The sequence below is a fragment of the Condylostylus longicornis genome, unplaced genomic scaffold, assembly GCF_029603195.1.
Source record: "Condylostylus longicornis isolate FDR11 unplaced genomic scaffold, ASM2960319v2 ptg000031l, whole genome shotgun sequence".
NCBI classification, from domain to species: Eukaryota; Metazoa; Arthropoda; class Insecta; order Diptera; family Dolichopodidae; genus Condylostylus; species Condylostylus longicornis.
In genome coordinates, this window is record NW_026578000.1 from 6,372,081 (window position 1) to 6,397,719 (window position 25,639).

Here is a 25,639-nt window from a genome sequence, read left to right on the forward strand (position 1 = left end):
AGTGCATTTTGGAAGAAATTATCAATTAAATTAGATTTTTGAGGTTCGATCATTAATTTGTACTTTAAGTAAATTTTTTTTTCTCCAACAACAGTCATGAATTCTAAATTTTCTAAGTTATGAATGTTTACTATATAGGTAGTTAATTTTGACATTTGTCATTTTTTGACATTGTCTCTCATTTTATTGTTATAATCTTTTTTATATTTTTTTTCATGTGTAAAAATAAATTTTCATGCGTGGCTACAAAATCGATTCCGTCTAAATTCAATAAAATTAAAAAAATTCATATGTATTTGAAAAAAAAAAAAAATAATTTTTTTTTTTCTTTTTTCACATTTTCCATTTTAAAAATTGCAAATATAAATTAAATGTTATCTAAAAGAAATAATCTTTAATAATTTCATAATTTATTATGAAAATTACATTATTATAAATCATAGAAGAATCAAAATTAAATCTGGATCATTTCTTTTAACTTATTCATACAATTGTATGTATGTGTTTGAATGTGTAATTGTATTCTACACTTTTATTTTTGATTCATTTTCGTTTTATAAACGTCATTAAAAGTCAAAATATCAACATTATCTTAAAAGCCTCCCTCTAAAACTGCATTCATTTTTCACTGAAATTGAATGAATGTATATATATATATGGGTACATTTATATATATATATAGATGCGTAACAGTAATAATAGAAAAGAGATAAAAATATTATTATTGTTACTAAAATTTATTTTTTATTTTATTTCAAGATAATTTTACTTAATTATAGTGTTACCACCTTAAATAAATGAACAGTTTTCTTTTTATAACATAAACAGTATACAATTTTTGTTTTTTTGTTATTTTTGGTGTCTATACAATATTAAATCACACATTTTTTTTTAATTATTTAGGAATTAATATAAAATTAACAAACATGAATTGTAGATGTGGGAACAATTCTAAACAAAAAATAACTTAAAACATCAAACCAATAAGGGTAGCAAATTTTATGTCAAAAAGAAATGTCAGTCTGTTTTTCTTAATGATTTCTATTCAGATTTCCTATTTTTAAACAATTTATTAAGGAATTTTGGTAATAATTTTAAAATATAGGCATTACTCATAATAATTTCGATGATTGCCAAAATTCTCCAACATTTTGTTTATATACATAAAATGTAGAGCAGTTATCACTGCCATGTTACGATATATACTGCGTTAATGAATAAGCCTATTCTTCTACAATTACCCCGATTTCAATTTCTTTCTTATGGGATTAAGATGCTTATGACTCATTTTTCGGATATAATTACAACAAAAAAAGTTTATTTTGTGAATGAATTAAATAATATAAAAATTACGTGCACGTGTAAGTACCCATTAAAATTACAACTGTAAAATTTCAATAAAAATTTTTTTTAAAGTAGGAAAGAACTGCTCCACATATCTGTTATACATACATACATAGATATGTTAGAGTTTATGAAAATTTATGGAAATTTAAAATTTACTTCATAATTTTTTTTATTAAAATGAATAATCAAATTAAAAGAGTAGAAAAAGAGTAGAAAAAAAAACTTGTTAACCTTATATAGAGCAATAAAATAAGCGAAGGCTACGTTTTCCTATTTAATTTTTTTTTTTTTTGTGTATTTACAAACATTTTTAATAAGTTAATAATTTTCCAACTTGAGAAATAAGAAAAAAGTAATTTTTTTTTTACTTTACAATTTGATTTTAAATTATGATGCCAGTTTGATTATTACCTTTACTGTTATTATTACTATTATAATTTTTTTTAAACCAGATTCAAATTCAATTCCTTACAGCTGGATTATTCTATTTCTCTTGCTATTTTGTTTAATTTTGGTTTTTTTTTTTTTAGAGTAGGCGTCTCCTCTGTAATGTATGGCTTTTCACTATTTAAAACTTATAATCTTAAGAAAAGCTTTGCTATAATTTTTCTTTTTCTTAAATAAACATTTTATTATATTGGTTGGGATATTCTGAATTATTTATTATTAAAAGTCTCAGATATATATACACACAAATCATGTATATATAATAAATATATGTATATATAATAAATATATGTATATATAATAAATATATTTTTAATTTTGTTCCAAACTTATTTGAATTGAATAATATTTTTGTATAACTTATATATATTTTTGAACTTTAGATATCCAAGCCGAAGACAAAGAAATATCGGAACCAAAAGTGAAAAAAATTAAATAGTTTTTGTTAATGTGAAGTTAATACCATTATTTCTTATACATTTATAAAAAATAAACTGTCACACAAAATACAATTGTTCTCTTTAAATATAAATATAAATAAATATATACATATAAATATGTATGCTTTTAGATTAAACCATAAATAATGAGGCTTGTAAAGAAGCACAATTTCTGATAATAAAAATTTTGTATAATAAATGAAAATGATAATATTCCTTCCGTTAATTACAAAAATCGACTACAGAGACATCTGTATAAATAATTATGGTATAAATTCTATTACAAAAACTATTTTAATAATATGTTCTTTAGCGATCATAATACTACGTTCCGTCACAAGAAATATTTTGAACTGCTGCTTATTGGTACGTTAGTTGATGCTTACACAATATACCGAAAGTCAACTGACTCATAGGTGTTATTTATATACATGTATAACACCTAAGTGAGCAAACGAACTCAACAGGCAAAATCAAATTAAAATAATATTTTAATTTTACGATTTTAATTTGGCATAACTTACTTATTGTTATTACGATTTTTTTTTTTAAGTTAACTGTTGTTAACAGTATTTGCTAGAATTTAAATGATACCGTGATATATGCAAAAATATGTTGTGATTAATAGAGAAAATCAAAAGTAAAATGCTTTTATAATTTATAATTTAATTTACATATTGCTTTACTCTTATTGTGTATTGCGTCTTGCATCAAAGGTTGAGTAGTAAGTAATATTGATACTCCCGGAATTACTGTCTTGAAACAGATTTCGCTTAGTTGGTGAAATATCAGAATAATTTTTCTCTAAAATTTACCCCTACTATAATGAACGAATATTTTTATGTAAAGTCTTTATTTATAACTACACTTTTAAAATTTGAACTATTATACTTAGTTTCTTCACAATTTATTTAATTTTGAACAATACTGTAAAATTTTTAAAATGAACATAAATCTAAAATTAAATTATTATTATTATCTAAATAATACCTATGTATTTATATTTACACACGTACACATATGCATTACATTATTTGTATATTCACATAAATATTGAACTAATTTTAATGTGCAATAATAATAATAGTAATGATTGTATGCGCTCTAAATAAAATCTCAATTATTCGATTAATAAAAATCAAATCAATATTGCATAAAATTTCAATATACTTACGAAATTTATTGCTAAAAAAAATATCATATTATTGTGATCTATATATTTTAATTTTGATTATTTTTGATAATTCATAAAAAATGGTTTTCGCAGTAGTATCAATATAAAATATGTGATAATTTTAGCAAGCTTGCATATTCCTAATGCAAAAATCAAGATTTAGGAAATTTTTAAATTAAATGCTTCTGTTTCTGTTTTACTCCTACATATATATTTTGCAATTCTATATGAATTTTCAGCAAGACAATAAGAACTTTTGTATTATAATCAAATATGAAGAAGTTTTCAATTTATATGTTAAGTTAACAATTTCAATTCTTGTAAGGCTGTAAAAACTATTTTGTAATTTTAAATTCATTTGAAGATTTGTAATAAATTGAAGAAATGGAAGAATACAAGTACATAAATATTTTAAAAACGACGATTCTGTGAGATTTATACTATTGGGCAGAGAATAGGAGGGGGTATTTATTGAGTTGCGTGACTCATTGCACAAAGATTATAACATTTCAAGAAATTCCGGCCATTCAGATTTTAGACATTTGTTTTTTATACTATACAATCAGGGAACCATGAGCAGATAATAGACCAGGTATCTGGAAGAAGAAGAAAATAGTTAGAGAAACGAAAAGCGAAATCCATCGACTCTGTTTCAAAGTGATATGATTACTTATTTAAAACTGACTTGTTTTCATAGAAGTTTTGTATGAGAAACTTAAGTATTCTATACTAATATCGAATTGCCACAAAGACTCCACTCTCCTAGAAAAATAAAATTGCATTAATATAAATTTAAAAACTTTAATCAAAAATAAGTATATAATTATTTGATAATTTATTTTAACTGTAACATGTAATTAATTGAATACCAGAGACATAGACTTATTTAAAGTAAATATTAAATAGAATCGATTCAAATTATAGAAGAATTTACAAAAACAAAAAACCACATTTAAATTAATTGTAAGTTTTCGTCCTTAGAGAAATTTGTCTACTTAAAATTGCTACTTTCAATATATTTTCTATATACCATTATTATATTATTTGTCTAATTGTAGGCAGCAGGTGAAAGTATTTAAATTGCAATAAATTAATAATTAATTCCTTCATATCGACATTTTATATTATTTCTAATATTTAATTAACACTTTAATTAAATTTCTAGACTTAGAATTTCGTAGAATTCAATTGATTTTCATTACAAATTTCTAATTATAATCGCAAGTAAATTAGTAATTTCTAATATTTAAAACATTCCTAATCGCATATTACGTATATACATGGCATTAAATTTAATTATCTTCAAGGTTGTCGTTGACGAAACTTTTGAAATTATTTTGTACATTATTTGTGGTAGCCATTCAATTTTTAAATTTCATATATAATTTATGTAAGTATATGGAAATATAATTGATAAAACAGAAAATATGATAATTTGATACATAGGTAGTAGCACTCTATATTTATTGTTCTAGTAATAAATAAAGTTGTTCCATTATAATTTTATGTTATAATTAAAGGTTGCAACGCGATAAAAATTGTCTTGTTCTTACTTTCTCTTTAATAACAATTAATAGAGAATTATTTTTAATATATTTAAAACAAAACAGTAAAAATATTTTAATTTCAAAGCCTGTGGTTACTGGAAAAACCCGTATAACTTGGATTTGGTAATTTTTCTATTTTTCATTATAAATTCGAATTTCTATTCATATGTAGGGTATTTTACATAATATACATATACCGAAATTTTGTTAATCTACTTATTTATTTAATTGGCTACGAAATTTATAGTTTAATTAAATTTTGCAAAACTAAGTTTAAATAGAAGATCAACTTAAATTAAGCTTTCTTATTGATTTTTTATTTAACCTGCTCAAATTTTATTGATGTATTTTCACTTGACTCCAAAATTACTGGGCAAAAACTTAAAACATGTGTTTCACCTTCTTTTAGAAATTAAATTCAAACGTTGAATTCAATTAACTTGAAAATAAATTTTTTTCGATATTGTAAATTTTTTCTTGACACCACAGAATTCAACATATTATATTACTATACTGAACTATTATAACATTGTTGCCACTTTATAATTTTATACTTACTACATACACATATTTAAATTTTTATTTATTTTTTTTTAATTATTAAAATTAAGATTAATTAAAATTAAAATTATACATATTATTATGAAATAAAAATTACCAATATTATTGAGTGTCTCTTAAATATTGCTTGTATTACTATAATTTTATAGAATTTCGTTGGAAAAATTATGCGTTAGCACTATTCAACTGCATTTCATTAAATTTTGTAGATTTAATTTTAATAATAATAAATTATTCTTTAATATAATACTTATATTTAATTGCTAGGAGAACTTGTAAATAATTGGAGTTTAAAGAGTGCGTATATAACAATTTTCAGTAACGCATATAATTATCAGTTACCAGTTTTAAATTGTTGAACTAAAAATGTTGAATATTTCAAATTCCATTTTATAATTACTTGGTTGGTTGAAGTGGTCGTTGCACCAGCAGGTCAATAGCACCCATAACTATTATAAATGGACCATTTTTCGACACCTTACCCTGTGATCACCAGGCCGTCATTGAGCGTACGATTACATGTGGCCTATCTAAGCCATCCGGTTTTCTCAAGACTCCGCCATATTTGCTCTGTCCCGCGTGACCAGTTTTATTGTTACTTAAATTTAAAATAAATATTTAATTAAATTATTAGAACATGAATTAATTTTAGACTCAAACCATTGATATTCAATGTACTATACATATTGCTTGTTGACAACACAAATAACAAGTAAAGGTTCAAACCAATAAAAAATCAAAAATACATTTTCTTTTCTAATGCATATTTTTATTTTGGTAAAAAAAAATTTTAATAATCGCATACAATTATTTAAAATTAAATGTAAATTTGCCGAAATTTGCCAAAATTCGACAATTCCGAGTCAATTTTAATAATATATATAAAATTTTTAAGGCTTGAAACAAAATTAAACTAGCCCTTTAATATTCAGGGCCAAATCATGCAAATTGAAAAAATTTCAATTTTGGGGGTTATTGGGTTTTTTCGAGCGCTCCCGTAGTACCTATAAACCCTATTTTTAAAATACATATTATGTACATATCTTGTTTTACATATACATATATGTATGCATCTACAATTTAATATTTTCATATATTTACATAATATAATGTATGTATATTCTAGTATTATACTAATTGCAATTAAAAAGTAAAAATGAAAATCCTTTGAGATACATAAAAGTCCCACAGGTTATTTAATTGCATAATAAAATTAGCCTTTATTGGATTTGTAATTCTAGAGTGTGTACGATAATAAACATGTTTGTAAGTTAATATATAAGGTATGCAAGTGTAAGTTGGTTATTAAACTTAAATTTTGAATTCTATATGGTTTTGAATTTTAATAAATTTATATAAGTAAATAGAAAATCGCAAATATTAAAAATATTTTAATAAAACTGAAAATTCATTTTTGTTTTTTGTTTCTTTCTTATTTTTCAATCATATTTCCTAGAAATCTTAATCCCCATGAGTTATTTTTATTTACTTTAAAAGGGGATTTTCTTATTATGGGCACGAGTAAAAAATTAAAAGGAAAAAAAAGGTATTGAAATGAAACGGGAATTTTAAATTATTTAAAAGTTAACGCCATGCAACAACAGACCACCAGAGAACTAAAATAAAAAATACTAGAATAAATAATAGAAAAAAAACGAAAGAAACGCGCAATTCTTATGTACTAGAGTACTCATGTTTTCGAAATTGCAAATATTTAAAAATTATATGCAATTATGTACTTACATATACATATACGTACATGTATGGCTATCCTTTGAATTTGATGTTATATGTTATACATGCTTAAGGTTCTTGATATGTTCTCGAAATAAAGTTGAGACTTGTGATTGAATAAAAAAAAATTTTACAGAACTTAAAAACTATTAAAAATAGGTACACTTTGGAACAGACGAGTATGATCTACCTGTCTACCATAACCATTTCTGTAAAACAAAAACTTTGTTTATTAACACTATCAGTTACCTCTATGCTTTTTTGGGGGTTGCCGATGGGCCTTTTCTGTTGGCCTAGTGCATGGGCTTTGCGCGAGTGTACGGGTGGAGCCCCCCTCTCTTACTTACTTACTTACTTTACCTCTATGTTTAAAATACAACAACGACGGACAGCAAAAGAATAACATTTATTCAACTTCACCACACTTTGGTAACGTTGAAAATTAATTTATATAAAATGTAATTAAATTATAAGCACGATATGTTATTCTACTTTAGTGTAGATAAATTATGTAGAACCATTTCACAAAGTTAAAATTCCAAATAATTAATATATTAAAAATAAATATTTATTTTAAATATCTAAGATCAATTTTCTCTCTTATTCTATTTTCGAATCAAACCAAATCCAAAATAATTTTTATGATTCCTTGTATTCTTAATTCCAATCTCTTATTTTTATCTAACTTATAGTGTAATATGTACGAGTACTTGGATATTTTTCTGGAATTCCCTCAAAAATCTTATTCAATTATGATATTTGCTTAATAAACGCTTATTATATAATCAACTTGTATATGCAATGCACATACATGCACATATTACAAGTCACATTCTTACTATACATACATACAATATGTATAACCAAACCGAAAATAATAATTGTGCATCTGATGAAAATAATAATTAATGGAGAAATGCGTGCGTATTATAAAATGGAATTTAATGGTGATTTCTAAAGAAAGATAAAGGCGCCTTTAACTGTTTTTTAATTTTTCTATTTTCTATTTTCTTTTGTTTTTTAACTATACGCGAAATGTTCTTTAGTTTTTTTTTTTCACCATGTAGAGTAAAAAATATGTTCAAGACCAATAAATATAAAGCTATATAGAGAAAAGAACAAAACAAACAAGAATTTTTCTTATACAATGCTTTCATGTTTCAATTTCCAATAATAGACTAAACAACAATAATTAGAATGAAACAAAGAATTAAATAAAGAATAAATATGAAGAAAAGAAGAGTAATGCACGGTGGTCATGAATAGTCATAGTCAATCATAATTGTGTTTCTTTTTTTCTTTTCTTACGTTACGTTTTTGTTACGTTAATTTATGTACATATACAAATTTTATTAAAATGTCAATATTTTCAATATGTTGTAGTTGTTATATAATTGCCTATCTAGTTGTAATTTAAATTCTATGTATAAAATTTTTGAAATTTAAAGCAAAAACAAAAAGAAAATCTTTAAAATTTCTTAAATTATTAGATAGAAAGCTGGGTACTGTTTTGATTCTACGAATACGTTAGACATATTTAAAAATGAAACTTATAAAACTGTTTTTATTTAACACTATAGAGTTGATATTTACGCTGCACAGTACACATTCTGCCTATGTTGACACTGAAAAAGAGAGGATAATAATTTATATTGTATGTTATATGGGTGTTGTCACATTTACTTTTCAAAAATTTCCAAAAAATTGTTAAGATTTTCATCATATTTACCCCTTTTAACACCTTTATTTCTCCAACAATATTTTCTTGAAAAAGTAAAAATCATTTTTGATACAAATTTAAAATTTCCCTAACAGAATTCAGCTTAATATTTCTTTCCTATACCTATTCTACATTGTTACTGAAAGAAATACAAATGTACTTTACATATGTACGTAGTATTTTTTGGAGAGGAAATTTTTTTTGGAGAATGAGAAATTGATGAAAAACAAAAACGTTTTGCACGACAGTAAGATTTTTTTTTTTACTCATTCTATTCTGTCATAAACAAATTAAAAGGGTGACCATTTGATTTTATTTTGTGTTTTTTTGCAATAATATTCTAATTTCTACTACTACTGTTTAAAATATTCAAATTACAATAGTTCTACATATTTACATGCTTAAAAGAAATTCCGATTTTTGCACGAAACTTATTATGTACGTACATATTATACGTATAATAATTTTTTTTGTACAAAATTTAATTACAGACCTTTTATATACAATTATTATGGTTTGCTTTTACAATTTTACAATATACTTAGAGGAAAATTAAAAAAAAAAAAACTCAAGTTCACTTTTATATAAAATTAAAGTTGATTATTATGTTAAAGTATAAAAATGAGAAGAAATGAAAAATAAATAAAATAAATTTAAATATATGCAAATCTATTTAATGATTTTCAAAGCATTATTTGAATTTTAATCAACAAAACATTAAAAATGTAGGTATTAAAAGTGAATAGAATAAAATTTTAAAAATTTCCAAAGGGTTTCGAACTAATAAAAATACAAACACTAATCAAATATAGTACTAACAACGAACTTAACGTACAGTAACTCTACTGTTATTATTACTTAAGCTAAGCATGTACATTATGTGTACAATTACGTTATATAGATTTTTTAAGATAAGATATTTAAATTTTAGCAAAAAATTCTATGATTATTTCAAATATTTCGCGTTTCACTCCAGAATTATACACATTTTTCTACTATTCTATTATTGAATATATAATTTTAATAATTATAAGTTTTGAATTTTTTATTAGTTTTAATGAGTATTTACTTGCATTTTTATATCGTATCGTATAGTATATATATTAATATTAATATAAAGAACAATATTTTTCAATATAAAAATTAAAATAAAAGGGTTCTTTCAACTTAGTTTTCATTGAAATTAGATTATCTTAAAAATTTTTTATTTTTATATTATATTTTTTATTTCTTTGTAATAACGGGACGAATAAGAATTAAAAGTTATTTTTAAACCACTCATATTGCTAAAAATAAATACAGTAGAAGTCTGCTCCAGCGAACAACTAATTTTAATGAGCCGCATTTTACATTTAAGGTCTGATCGTCTATCTCGTTATCGGAATGTCGGAAAGTGAGAAGAAAATGAGTAACTATCATAATATTTGTATAATGTAATTTTCGAGTGAACCGAATAATTATTCGGTATTGCATATCCCGTTTTTTTCTAAAATGTATATCGTATATACAAAATTTTTTTACTTTGTTATTGAAAGTGAAGACGTTCAGCCGATAATTTGAGAAAAAAAGCAAAAAATAAAGTTAAAGTACTATATTGTGAGTATATTTAAAATTATATTTTATTTACTCAGAAAATTTAAGGTGAGCATTGAGTGAAGAATTGGGTGGTGTAGTACTCGTAACTTTTAAAATTATGTCAGAAAATAGCTTCATAGCTTCGATATACATAAATTACATTATGGTCAAGCCAGAAAACTAGAATTTTTAATTTTTTTTTTTATTTTTTTAATAAGTTTTTTACAAATTAAATTCTTTTAAAACTTAATGCACATATAGGTATACTTTGTATTATAGCCACAGCTTATGTACCGTTATATGTCCTATATAGACTACAGTCACAACTACTTTAAACTGTAAATTGTATAAAAACAGAAAAACATGTTATAAGAAGCGGTACACTTCTTTCTATATACTTATATTTAATTTTCTATGTACGCATTATTATATTTTTTTACCTCTAAATCTAAATGGAGTATTTCATTATGTATTATAATTATTTTTACAAAAATTATTCAAATTTAATACTAAATACCTACACATGTACATCGTTATATTCTGTGCGTAACATATGTACGTCTACATCAATTGTTGTTAAATGTTTAACAATTTTAACAGTAATCCAAAAATAGAAACAAAGTATAAAACAAGCTACCATATACAAACTTACTTACTGATATACAGTTCAACTATTTCATTTAAAATCTAGTCCTTCTAACTGTTATATGAATACTTAATATTTAGAATAGTAAAAGATATTTAATGCGCACTTTTTATCTTTGATATTTAATATCAATATTTTGTCTTATATTCGCTATGTGTCTACATACTTATGTATGTACAATGTACATATTTGTAATTTTAAGTACATATGTATAATATTAACGGGGCTTTATAGACAAATCAATTTAAAATTTTTTAATTAAATTCCTTGAAAAAGTCTAGTCAGACGCGTCAAAAATTATTAAAAACAGACAGTATACCACCGGCTTGGGTGCGGGCTAAAAAAAAAAAAAGAGTTTTTTCGTGCTTTTCATAAAATATTTACTAATTTTTTTTTTTCATAATAATCATTAAATTAACTCTTTTTTAATTATGTATACAAAATGTCATAACATAAAATAGTAAAACATAATTATCAAATCATAAAACGTCAACATAATTTTTTATACTTTTAAGTAGATATGTGTAAAAATATGTATAAAATGTAAAATATTATAAATATAAAATGTAGGTAATTTACTCTTACTCTGATAACATAAGTATACATACTAATATGTAGAGAATTTATTTTTTTCTTGTTACTTTAAATTCCCAATAGAGTTTGTTGTCTGCAATATTTTTAAGTGCAATATTTTTTCTTTAATAAAATAAAATTGTTATACTACTATCTCTTATACATATACCTATACTATTATATATTCATTTATATATAAATTGCAAACAACCACAGGAGGTTTAAATTATTAAATCTAAAATCGATTATAGAACTATAAAATTTATAAAAATTAATGGTATATTGCAAATTTTCTTGCATTTTTGTTTTTATATATATATACATATGTATGTATGTATTTTTAACTAACTCCAGTCGTCGTTATAAGAAATAGATAACATAATATTGTATTTTTGATCTACGCATAAATATTATTATTAAGTGATATATATAAGTATGTATTTATTTATGTGGATACAATTATGTTATTATATTCGTAAATATTATTGATTTCTTGAATATTTTCACAAACACAATAAGTACATCTGGGTATATGTATGTAATTATGTGGAAAATAGTTTCATATATTGAATTTTACAACATGTAGCTATACGATATACCTACTGTCATTGAGCCGAATTTATTTCTTTTTAAGAAAAGTGTTCTATTTATGTATATAAATGTATACTTATAAATTTCTGTAGATATACATAGAAAATTTAATTATTTATATGTATATATCTTTCAATTTTCTATTATGTTGCTCTGTAATTATTACTTTTAAATATAAATAATTAAATACATATATATAACTTATATATAAATAATTATAATTATGCTCATCCACACATTTTTCCTCTTGCTTGGCTACTCATATATTTTCATATATATTCTATATATATTATAGTATATATTCTATATATATATAATAGTATATATTCTATATGTATATTATAGTATATATTCTATATATATATTATAGTATATATTCTATATATATATTATAGTATATATTCTATATATATTATAGTATATATTCTATATATATATAATAGTATATATTCTATATATATATTATAGTATATATTCTATATATATATAATAGTATATATTCTATATATATTATAGTATATATTCTATATATATATAATAGTATATATTCTATATATATTATAGTATATATTCTATATATATATTATAGTATATATTTTATATATATATAATAGTATATATTCTATATATATATTATAGTATATATTCTATATATATATAATAGTATATATTCTATATATATTATAGTATATATTCTATATATATTATAGTATATATTCTATATATATATTATAGTATATATTTTATATATATATAATAGTATATATTCTATATATATATTATAGTATATATTATATATATATAATAGTATATATTCTATATATATATTATAGTATATATTCTATATATATATTATAGTATATATTCTATGTATATTATAGTATATATTCTATATATATATATAATAGTATATATTCTATATATATATTATAGTATATATTCTATATATATTATAGTATATTATATATATTAATACAGCTTCATATTATTTTCTATTATATATTTAAAATCAAATGTAAAATACATTTTAAAAAATTTCCCAACAATAATAAGTACTTATGCATACATATATCTCTCAAATAAAACAGGAAAACAATATTCTCTCTATCTCCCAAAAATTGTTCCAATATCCCAATTTCATATTTCACTTTTAAACATGAAATACATGCATATATTTTCACACAGGCAATTGTACTACATATAGTACACTGTTATTTAATGTCAAACTTTGATCTACAATAAAAACACAAAACCATGCGAATTTACATAAAAAAAAAAAACCTATTCACAATAATCATAAAATTGATTATAAGTGATTTAGTTATGTAGCAACAGAATATAAAATAAAATAATATTTTTTAATCTTGTATAAAATCTTGTGATTATTTCTGTTTTTCATCATTTTTTTTTAACTATCTTTTGACCACAATTTGTATACAAACTGTATAATTTTCGTTATTTCCTTTTTCTTTTGTTATAATAACATTTTACTATTGAGTTTGAAATGTTAGTATATCGTATAGTATACTAGTTATTCTATTACATTGTATTACAAGTATTATTATAACAGAAGCTAATAATCATCTTAATAATAAGGAGAGGAAAACAAGTTTAAAAGAGTAGAAGAATCAATCCTTTTCGTTTCAATCGTTTATCCTCTTGCTTTTTGTTTTAACATAATAAAATTTTCTTTGCTTACCACTTTTTTGTTAACATTGAACGTGATAAAATTATCTTTTTTATTCACCATATCTTATGATATTTCCATAGGTGAACACATAAATGTATAACAAACATAATATTTACTATTATTACTACTGTTGCAGCATAACTTACTATTATAGTAATGTTCTTCTTCTTATTTTTTTTTGTTGAATATGGGAAGTCGCCATTACTACTGTAATATTTTTCTTCTTTTCTTTCTATTTTTCAATATTCTATTTTCTTATTTTTCTTCCCTCGTTTTTGTGTTCAGTTGAATTTCTTTTTTATTATTTATATAAAGTTTTTCTTTTCAATTTACTCGCGCACAGTTTGATACCTTCTTGTATGCGCGTTAAATATCACCGTATTGTTATTAAACTATTATTATTCTTGCTACTGGTCTTGTTTAATTTTTTCTTGATTTTTTTCTTTTCTTTATTTTTTTTTTACTCTTTTTAATACTTTACTCGTATTTAATAATATGTATTCATTATTTTTATTGTTATTGTTATTATGTTAATATAGTTATTACTTTATTTTACTCGCTTTATATGTAGGTATTACTTTAAAATTTCTTAGTTGTTTTCATGTTGCTTTGTTCATCAACTTTGTTTATTACTTTGCTCCTTTTTAATTTTTTCAAGAATATTATTTTATCTTAACTCTCCAAAATAATTATATAAATTTATAGAAATATGAAAATAGTCTAGTTAAATATAGTTATAAAAAAAATTGTAGAACATTTAAATTTAAAACAATTTTTTATTTTATAATATTCTACCTTAATATTAATAATTATTTTTTTAATAACCGATACAGAAATTGATTGAATTACTTCATTAATTTGTTCGTATTTCTTTCGTTTGTGTTCGTAAATTTATAATTTCGCTTTATCGACTAAATTATGCTCTGAAGTTTTATCAAAAGTTATAAGCGCTACTCCAGTAATAACAATTAATTTTACTGTTAAAATTTTGAAAAAATTTCCTTTTTGCTTATTTACCATACCATACTCTTTACCATACCATGTTACAAAGAGAGGGAGAGAAAAACTAATTTCTTGTATGATCTCCAAATTGTAAATTAATATCCTACTAAATAACCCATCATTACGCTTTCCTAATGAATAAAATTTCTGTCACTGTCGTGTGATTGTAAGTTGTGACATTAGGAATTTTCTCATTTTTATTCAATTCTTCAGTATATTTGAGCTAATAATTAAAATTTGCTTATTGGCAAAATTATTTCATTTTTTTTTTAGAATTTAAACATTTTGCTGTTATTAATTTGCTGATCTCACTAATACGCTGTTTAACATTTTGCCTAATTGATGACTTTACAAGAGAATAATTTTTTTATTATTTTAATTATTTTATGCAGTTTATGTGCAATTACACGCGATATTTTTTCAATTAATCTTTATATGTGTTTATTTTGTCTTAAATTTGTAGATCTTTTTTTTTTTAACTTGCATGATAAACACTTGAAGATAAAATTAACAAGAATGTAAAATTGTAATTGAAAATGTATTACTAGTTTTACGATACGATGAAGATGAACATTAAAATCGATTAAAAGAGAAATACGAAACAATTTACTCTTTTTATATATTTTTTTTTTGTTTTCTCTCTTGTTTTTTTTTTCATTATCATGTAAGTAGATTAGACAAGGTTTTATATAGAAGCGGCGATTTTTGAAATTGTAAAGTGAACAAAAATAAATTAAAAAAAAATAGAAGTATCTCATACCAAGTTAGTAATTTGGTATAATATTGATATTATGTATACCTATGTATATACATGTATATTTTAGTCAAGTTTATAAGTGTAATATATACAAGAAAATATCCCATCATACAACATTTTATGTCATTTTATTGAAAAATACCTACATGAAGATCAGGTTGTTTCGTTCTATTTCAAAGTATATATGATATGTATTTAAATATATGTATGATTTATGTATGTGATATAAAAAGGAAATGAAATATTTCAAATATACTCTCATAATAATAATCATTAGATATTACCTCTTCCATTACAACATTTAATGTTATGTTTTAAACTTTTGATACCATCTACATATATGCAGGTTTTCATATCATTCTTTTATTAGGTGCAATTCTATTTTTGTGTGATAGCAGTAGTTAGTAGGTACATTGATTTTTTTTTGCAGTAGTATTAATATCACGATTGCTGTTATAACAATATTAATGAAGTGAACATTAAAAGTAATTGATTATCAATTACATATCAGTATTTTTGATTTTATTTATAATGATATTTTTTTTTCTTGATTATTATCAATAATTGCAGTATTAAAAATGGGAAATTTTTCTCAATTTTTTTTTACTTTCTTTTTTCATATTTAAAGAGATTTTAATCGGTGATGGTAAGTTTAATGAAAAATTGCAGTCATATTATGTAGGAATGAATCATTTATATCTGTCTTCGGTTGCTATTTTCAAAATTGTAAGATATATTTTTTTTAATGAAATATGAAAGTAATTGAATTATTTTCTTGTTGATCTAAAATAATGAAGAAATTATAAAAAGGTACTGACCTTGTAGACGGGTCGGTATGTCTGCTGCTGGGGACGTTCCTGGTGGCATTATAGGTAAGGAGACTAAAAGGAAGAGCGAGGTCATGTGTCACATTATTCTGGACCATATTATACTAGATCACATTACTCTGGTCACTCTCACACGTATAGGGTGACCAAAATAAATTGATCTAGAAGAGACGAGCAGAGAACGAAGATGTATGAGGGCTCATCTCAGCATACTGGTGAGGGTGTTGCCAATGGGCCTTTTTTTTTTGCCTGGTGTATGAGCTTCACGTGAATGTCCGGATGGGGCCCCTCTCTTACTACTACTACTACTATACATATAAATTTGGGATCTATACTGGCTCACTTTCATTTTAATATTTTTAAATGTTATTTTTCCATCACTTTCATATTTTTTCAATTATTTTACATTATTGTTTTTATATTCTTTTATAAAATATTATTTCTCATATATACAAATGATAAAATGGTTCTTATTTTGCTTTAATACTAGATTAAATGAAATAAGATAGAAACTTTTCAAAATTTCTCATATAAATAGACGTTTTTTTTCGTATAAATTTAAAAATAACAATAAATTATTTAATAAAAACATAAAATTATAATACCAAATCAAAAATAAAATCAAAATGATTTTATTGAATTTATGACTGATTGAATTTTACTTAATTTACATTTGGTATGATGAAAATTATTTAAAAATTTTTTTTTACAAATGTTTTAAATATCAATAAAATTATACCAAATTACATATGTTTGTATGTATGTGTTCTGAGGTCAAATAAAAATAAAATTTGAAATATTTTTCATATCATACAATGTTGCACAATACAAAAAACAATTTTAATATAAAAATTACTTGTTACAATTAATTTGAATATATTTCAAAATTATTTGCCTTGTTCATGGTGTTGTGATGTTGTATGCCAAATGAATGAAATATTTTTACAAGTATATCGTATTTTCTACTATTGAAAATGCCGATACACTTGTATAAAATTTATCGAAAGAAACCGAAACAAAATTATTTGAAAGCCTACCTCCAAAACGAAAAAAAGTATATGATATACTCATAATACCAATATGCGTTTTAAGTGTTTCAACTTCAATATTTTATTTTAACCTGAAAATACGAGTATATTAAAATAATATCTATATATTTATTTGAAAATAAATGTTATTAACATGTCACAGGTTTTCATATAATAAATTCTGTTATAAAATATAGATAGTTTGGATATTTTTCTTATATGGTTTGAATCGAACGTGTATGATCAAACATCTTTCCTAAAATTGCAGTTTCTCGTTTCAGTATTTTGAATTTTCTTATTAAAATGTTAACAGGAATATATTTTCAATAATAATGTCACGCAGTTATATTTTAATAATGAAGTTAGGTTAGGTTATGTTGCACGGCCCCCCAAAGGGTACACCTAGGCCACTAAGGCCCGTTGTGATGCCGTTCGATCCCCTCTCTCTCCCTTACTAGAACCAGCCCGAGTTCCTCAGAAACCGGCCAAGATTCCTAGCATTTACATTCGCTAGGTCCGTAGCCCGCTCAAAAAAGTGGGACCCAAGAAACCTCCGCCTGGAGTTCACCAACGCCGGACAATAATGAAGTTAAGGTGTTAAAATATTTTATAAAATTTCATTATTTTAATTAAAAAAAAAATAAGTATTAATAAATACTACTGAATATAACACTACCTATATGTATATTTATAGATACATACATATATAATGTTAAGTTTTAAGTGACCCCTTCATTTTACAAAGTAATTATTCATATGTTTATACATACATATTCATATATAAGTATTATAATTTATAACTAATGAGTAACATAGATTTGGAAAGTTTTTTACAATTCTTACATACATATGTGTATGCATATGAATTAAGTAATTATTATTAAAGAACAAGTAAAATAAAATTCTTTATTAATTATTTAAATTATGCATTGTCCAATACCAAACCAACGCATTTATTATATTGTCAACACTTGATGAAATTTCAATTATTATTTAATATATTCATAATTTTTTTTTTCAAATTAAAAATAAAAATTCCTCCATAATTAAATTTAATTTTCTTTAATCATAATAATTATTTTACATTATATTACATATGTATGTATGTACACATAATGTATGTACCTACCTACCTAGGCATTTTTGATCATTTCCGTTGTTGTTTTTTTTTGTTTTGTTTACTTTCTCTCGTAAATTCTAAGTATGTTTTATTTTTATTAATGTGCCGCTATCTCTCTATCTGTCATAATTAATAATAAATTACGAATTAAGTCAAAATAAAAATAATTTCCTTCATTTAATAAAAAAAAAAAACAGCAGAAGAAAAAAAATGTCCTTCCTGTTTTGTTTAATTCATTTAAAATTAAAATTCTAAATATGTACAGCAGAGAATACATAATAACAATTCAGGTTTAGGTAATAAAAGAATTTCTCTCTATAAAAGGTTCTTTTTCTTTTAATATGAAATCCTCTCTCTTTCTTTTCCCCTCTTCTGCATTTTTTTTTAAAATTGTAATTGGTAATTCTGTTTCTAATTGTATTAATTAATAATTATACTTTTTAAGATTAATAAATTTTAATTATTTGATATATTAATTTATTATGATTAAAAATTTAAAATAAAACAAATTATTTTAAAAATAAAATGAAACATAATTAAATATTTATAAAAAAAAAACTGACCTGCCGCCATATTTTATTAGTATTTTCCCCTCTATTGTATTGTTGTTATGTTTTTTTTTTATTTATCTCTGGTGTTATTTATTTTTCTCATAATCCCTATAAAATCAAATCTGTTGATAGAGAGGCAATGCTTGTTAAATGTGTTTTTTGTTATTTGAGTATATGGGCAAATAGTGATTTATTTATGCGCTTAGTTTTCTTTCTTACATCAACATTGTATATACAGTTTGCAAATATATGCACATATATATTTATATATACGCTATACATTGTACATAATATATAGAATATAATAGAATATAATAGTTGTAATGAGTTTTATTACCTCATATAAAATTTAATTTACTTAATATTTTTTTTTTATTTTTTAGCTATGATCATGTAGGATTTAAGTTATTTTTTTCATTAAAATTAGAATTCTTAAACCAAATTATATGTAAAGTTCATAAATATGGGAACTTGTATAAAACCAACCATAATTTTAGCGTATTTAATTAACAGCAATAAAAATATTTTATATAGCATATTTTGTATAACAATATTGCATATAGCTATAATAAATCTTATTTTATATACAAAATCATAAAAAATTCGAATATGGTTTTGTGAACTACAATTGAACACGCCTTAAAATATGCAATTTTGTTAATTTATTTTTTATTTGATTTCAAATTAAATTTTTGTATATAAATTAAAAATTGAAATATCTTATAAATTTTTAAATATATTGCAATTTTTGTAAACTGCAATAACTGGGACTCTTTTTTTAGTGATCATTATGACACAAATTAAATCTGTGAGTTCTTAATCTATTCATTTAAAATTTTTTGTATATATTTAATATTCTTTTTATTAATTCATAATTACTTATTTAATTTAGTTGTTAATCTCTTGATTATAAAGAAGGACGAAATTATATATCACAAAATCGTATTTTATTTAAGTTCAATATTTTAATTTAATAAAATATATTTTATTTAAATGTCATTCTAAATTGATAAAGTAAGATTACTTTTATTTCTTGCTTTTAATTTTTAATTTAATTTTTTTTTAATGTGTGAGTTGTAGTTAAATTTTTTTTTGCTTTGAGAATGATTAAAATTTTTTTAGTTCTATGTATATGCGTACACGAAAATCTGTGTTTATGTATATACAGTGAGACTTTCAATTCAATATTTTTATTTGCAATCATATTTTTGCGTATATGTACTTATAATTGAAAGCTTCACTTGATGAATTAGTTGATTATCATTTCTCTTGAATTGCAAATTTTTTATTGTAATATTTTATAATTTTATAAAATAGCATATTTAGGTTATTAATAATTTTTTATATAATGAATTAATTTTTCGGATTAAGCGAATAAATTGCAAACTACACTTTCGACTGAATTAAATTTTTAGTACTTTAATACAAAATTTTCGAATCTCAATATTTAATCTTTAAGCATTTAATAGCTATGAATTTTAATAGCTGAATGAAATGAAAATTAAAATAGTAGAATATTCTCTTAATACAGAAATAAAATTCTTGCGTGTTAATATTTGCGGCAATTAATATAAATTTTAAAATATGTATAGCTAATTACGCACATAATATCAATTGAATCACTGTATATACAAAAAAATTATTTATTGTGTATATATACGTATGTGCGGTATACTGCTATGTATATTAATATTGCTTGTTGATCTAGCCAAGTCTAGTCTTGGCTAGTCTTTTTGATTTTCTTTTCTTTTTTTTTTTTTTGTTATTATACTCACTTCTTTTCTTTTGATTGAGGAGGGCCTTGTGGTAAATAATATTAACAACAAAAAAAAAAAAAAATAAGGGGAAAAAAGAAAATCAAAAATACACACTTTAAAGCAATGTGGTGCGGTGAACACTGAGCACATATAGAATGCATTTTGATTTATTTTTACTCTTTTTTTTTTTTATTATTATAATTTTGATTTTTTATACTTCATTTTTCATATTTTGATTTCTTCTTATAAAAATAAAAATAGATTGTTCTTGCCATTCAAAGGCAACGGTTGTTTTTTCTTTAAAAATTATTGTGTTTTTTTTTTATATTTAATATTGTCTATGTTAAATTTTCTTTAATAGATTATTGTTTAATTATCATAAATCTTCTATTTTTTTTTTTTTAAATATTATAACAATTTTGATATTAATGATTTTGTTATACAGCAAAAGTATACTATTATTAATATTACAATTTTGTTCTTAATTCTTAATTTAAAACTGTACTACACTTTACATCATATGTATAACAATTATTTTGTATATCACTTATCATATATGTATGTTATATATACGTATATTATTCATATCAATTTTTAATCACAACATAAATTGAATAATTGTTATAAATATAGTGCTATAATCCTTAAGGCATATTTTATACTTGAATAATATCAGAAAATAGCAATTAAAAAAAAGTTAAGAAAAATATAAAAAATATATACGAGTACCTATATAAAATATAACTAGTATTTTTAATTATTTTTAGTGAAATATACATATATACAGAAAATTATTATAAAAAGAAAAAATATAAAAGCAGCAAAGTGAAGAAAGAAAAAAAAAGAAGTGTAAATAATTGTGAAAAAAACATGTGTTTTTTTTTTTGTTTAGTATTACCCACAAATATAATTAATACCCTGTACATACATATATACATACGGATTAGATATACATATCCATATGCATAATTTGCATTATAAGAAAAGTGCATACAAAATAAAGCTTATAAATTATTTGAAAAATATTTAAATATTTTGTATAAGAACAACATAATTGAGTCTGTACATAGGTACAGTAATACAAAAAATATTGTACATAAAAATATATTTGCACTTGTTTACCCATGCAATAGGTATATACATACAAGTACATATGTACATTTGAGTATTATAATGAAAATAAGAAGGCAAAAATAATAAAGTAGTTTCTACTTCAAAATAAAGTTTTAAAATAAAAAATTGAAAAATTAAAAAAATCCGAAAAAAACCGAACTTTGTGCTTGTTACATTTTCTTTTCACTTCAACATATACAATCTTGTGCTTGCTATACATTTTACAAAATTTACTTTGAAAAAAATGTCAAACTTATAATTTTGTATACACAATACATGAATTACATTTGTATATACATGAACATATACAATCTACAAATCTAAACAAATTGGAAAATATTTGGGAAATTCTATGAAAATTTTCACATTTTTTTGTAATATTGTTGTTTTAAGTTCGACCTCCCTTGCACAATTGTTTTTTTTTTTTTTAATAATTTAAATTACATATAATTAACATTTTGCTGAAACAGTGACATAACTCCAACAATACGATTCCTAAGTGCTTAAAACATTTCATTTTTAAATAAAAACACCCCCTTAGCCCTCTAGTTCGAAAATTGTTCAAACTGGAATTTGTTTTTTTCTCAAATATGTTATTCTCAAATATGCGAAGATGCGAGCGAAAATTCTCTCAAATATACGAAGTTATGTAGCAGCAAATGAGCGATGTACCTCTTCTACTCATATCAGAATGAAATGAGAAATAACAATTCCCTTTTAGGGAATTGAAACAAAAATCTTTCAAATTTCATTTCTAATCTCCTACATATTTTATTTAAAACTGGCATTTTATTCTTTTATAAATTTTATTAACAATTTGAAAAATAGTAGGTATTTTCAATTTTGGTTCAAACTAAAAAAAATTCAAGTAATTATTTTTAATTACATATTTGCATTTTTCATGGAAATTCCCAAATATAATTAAAATGTTTGTATATGTACAAAATTTATACCCATGTATATGCAAATAATTAATGCCATGTATATGCAATTATGTATATGCATAATTTAAAAGACATATGGGTTGGTGTTACTGTTGCATTAAAAAAAAACTAATTTACTTGTGCAATTTTTTTTTTAATTTTTTATTATTATTTTGTTTTTGTTTTTTTTTTTTAAATATGTATGTATGCATAATAAAACCAAGTTAAAATCCAATCGATTTAAGAATAATGAAAAAGTCAATTTTTAATTGGCTTTATTTTTGTTGTTTTTTTTATTCTTATACAAGTTTTACTGGCTTAAAACTTTACTTGCATTTTTTGTTTTTGTTTTATTATTATTGTTTTTATTAAAATTTTTAACCTAACCTCTTTTAATTTTCATTTTATTTTTTATATTTTCTTGTTTTCCATGTTCATATTAAAAACAACTTTTTGAAAATTTTCTTTTTTTTTTGTTATTGCTGCAATGTTTTTATATATTTTCCATTATTTTTATGTTTTGGGGGTGTGAATTTTAATTAATTTACAGGAATAGAACAAGCTTGTAAAATTGGTTGTTTTACATACAATTTTTTTTTGTGGTTTTTATAATTTTTTTTCAAATTTTCTTTGATAAAAAAATTTCTTTAGTTTTTCATATTTAGTACCTTTGTGTTTGTATAACTTTTATATTATAATATTGACATATGTCAATTATTGTTGTATAGAAGTATAGATCATCTTAAATGCATATGTACAAAAATAAAAAAAAATTATAAAATTGATGACAAAAACGCAGACTTCCATATGTAAAATGTAAAAGAAATAAAATTAAGACAAATTTACAAATCAAGCAAAATTCTACGATTAAGTTTGAAACGATTAAAATTTGAAACCAATTTGATTTGTAAATAACCAACCCGATCAAACTAAATCGTATGAAAAAATAAAATTTTGTTTTATTTTCCAACAAATTTTTTGACAACTATTAAAAATAGCGAGCACTAAAATTTGATCAAATCAAATTGAATTTGTAAACACTAATTTAGTTTAGTCAATTTTGCTAGATTTTGAAAATTCTGCCCAAAATAAGCATAAAATAAAAAATTTCAATAATAAATTTTTAAAAGCGAAAAACTATTAAAGTATAACACTTTTCTTAAACTGATTAATATATAGTTTGTGTGTGTTTAAAAAAGATTATTATAAATTTCTTATAAGTGATAAAAAATAAATACTTATAATTGAATATATATATGTACGCACACATATGAAAATATACAAAAATATAATAATATTGTGTTCATGCCTCCAAAATAAAATAGTATAATAAAAATTTTATAAATAAAGCAAAAAAAAGGAAAATAAAATAAAGAAAAAATTAAATTAAGTGTTATACATAGCTTAAAAATTATCCGTTATTTGAGCTTGTGTGTGTGTGTGTATTGCTTGTATTAACAAAATAATACTTGATCTAATCTCTTAATACTTAATCATACTTAAACACTGCATAATACACAATTTTCTATAATACAATATTATTATTATTCTTGTGTTATAAATGTTAAGTATAATAATATAATCAAGAAGAAGAAATTAAGAACAAAATAGAAAAAAAAAAGAAAATAAATGTAATCCTCTCTTTTTATATGTTATGTACCTTAGAGCAGAAGGATTAAAGTGTAGTACCTAACTCAGTTATAATTGTAAAAATTAATTTTTTTTAAATGTTGTGTTTTCTTTTTTAATAGTGTTTTAATTTATATTGTGTTTATTGGATTTGATGATTTTAAAGAAAAAAAAGAGTCAAAATTTGACATTTATAAAAAGTAAAATTACATAATTTTATTTGACATTTCTTCAATATTTTTTGCTCATGTAATTTTTATATTGATAAATTATAAATAAGAAGAAGAAATTCAAGAAAACTTTTATACAAATGTGGAATGAATTTAATATTAATTTAAATTCAACTGATGATTTTAAAATGTGTAATTATTAATTATTATTTTTATTTATTATTTTGTTTTTATATTTATTAATATAATAACCCTTATATTGAGTGACATTTGAATTCTCTCGCCACCAATATGTCGAAATAATGTTCGTTTTCTCGCTTCTCTCCCTCTCTCTCTATTTATCGTTATGTAAAAAATATGAAATATTTCTCTTTTAACTTCGATTCCATTCTTACGAATGTAATTCGATCTATCCATGCTTGTTTGCGATTGTAATTGGATAGCTTATTTTGAAAGTGATCTATGAATTCATTTGCCATTTACTCTTTTATTTTTAATAGCAATGTCAGTAATTGATAAAATGGAGAAATTATGTCTTGCCGTGGCAATCTATACGTTTAGGACTAATTTAATACTCGCATTCTGTATTGTCTTCTTCGTCTTGCTTGTTAGTTGTGAAAATCTCTAAATCAACCACAATTTATTAAACGTCATTTTAATCTAGCTAAAATTTCTCCAAACTATGTTATTATTGTATTTGTCATCACTGTCATATAA

General features: G+C 22.3%; 1 protein-coding gene across 5 annotated transcripts in view; it reads left to right on the plus strand.

The window, feature by feature from the left end:
• Positions 1–25,639, plus strand: part of LOC129608250 (protein mothers against dpp) — a 43,719-nt gene that overhangs the window by 12,416 nt on the left and 5,664 nt on the right. The window contains exon 1 of one of the 5 annotated variants that reach the window (XM_055519629.1): positions 24,991–25,114. The exons of the other annotated variants lie outside the window; for them this stretch is intronic. Coding sequence (XP_055375604.1) covers positions 25,063–25,114 — 52 coding nt within the window. The 5' untranslated portion in view covers positions 24,991–25,062. Of the gene's footprint in view, positions 1–24,990; positions 25,115–25,639 lie in introns of those variants that run through there. 5 annotated transcript variants of the gene reach the window in all.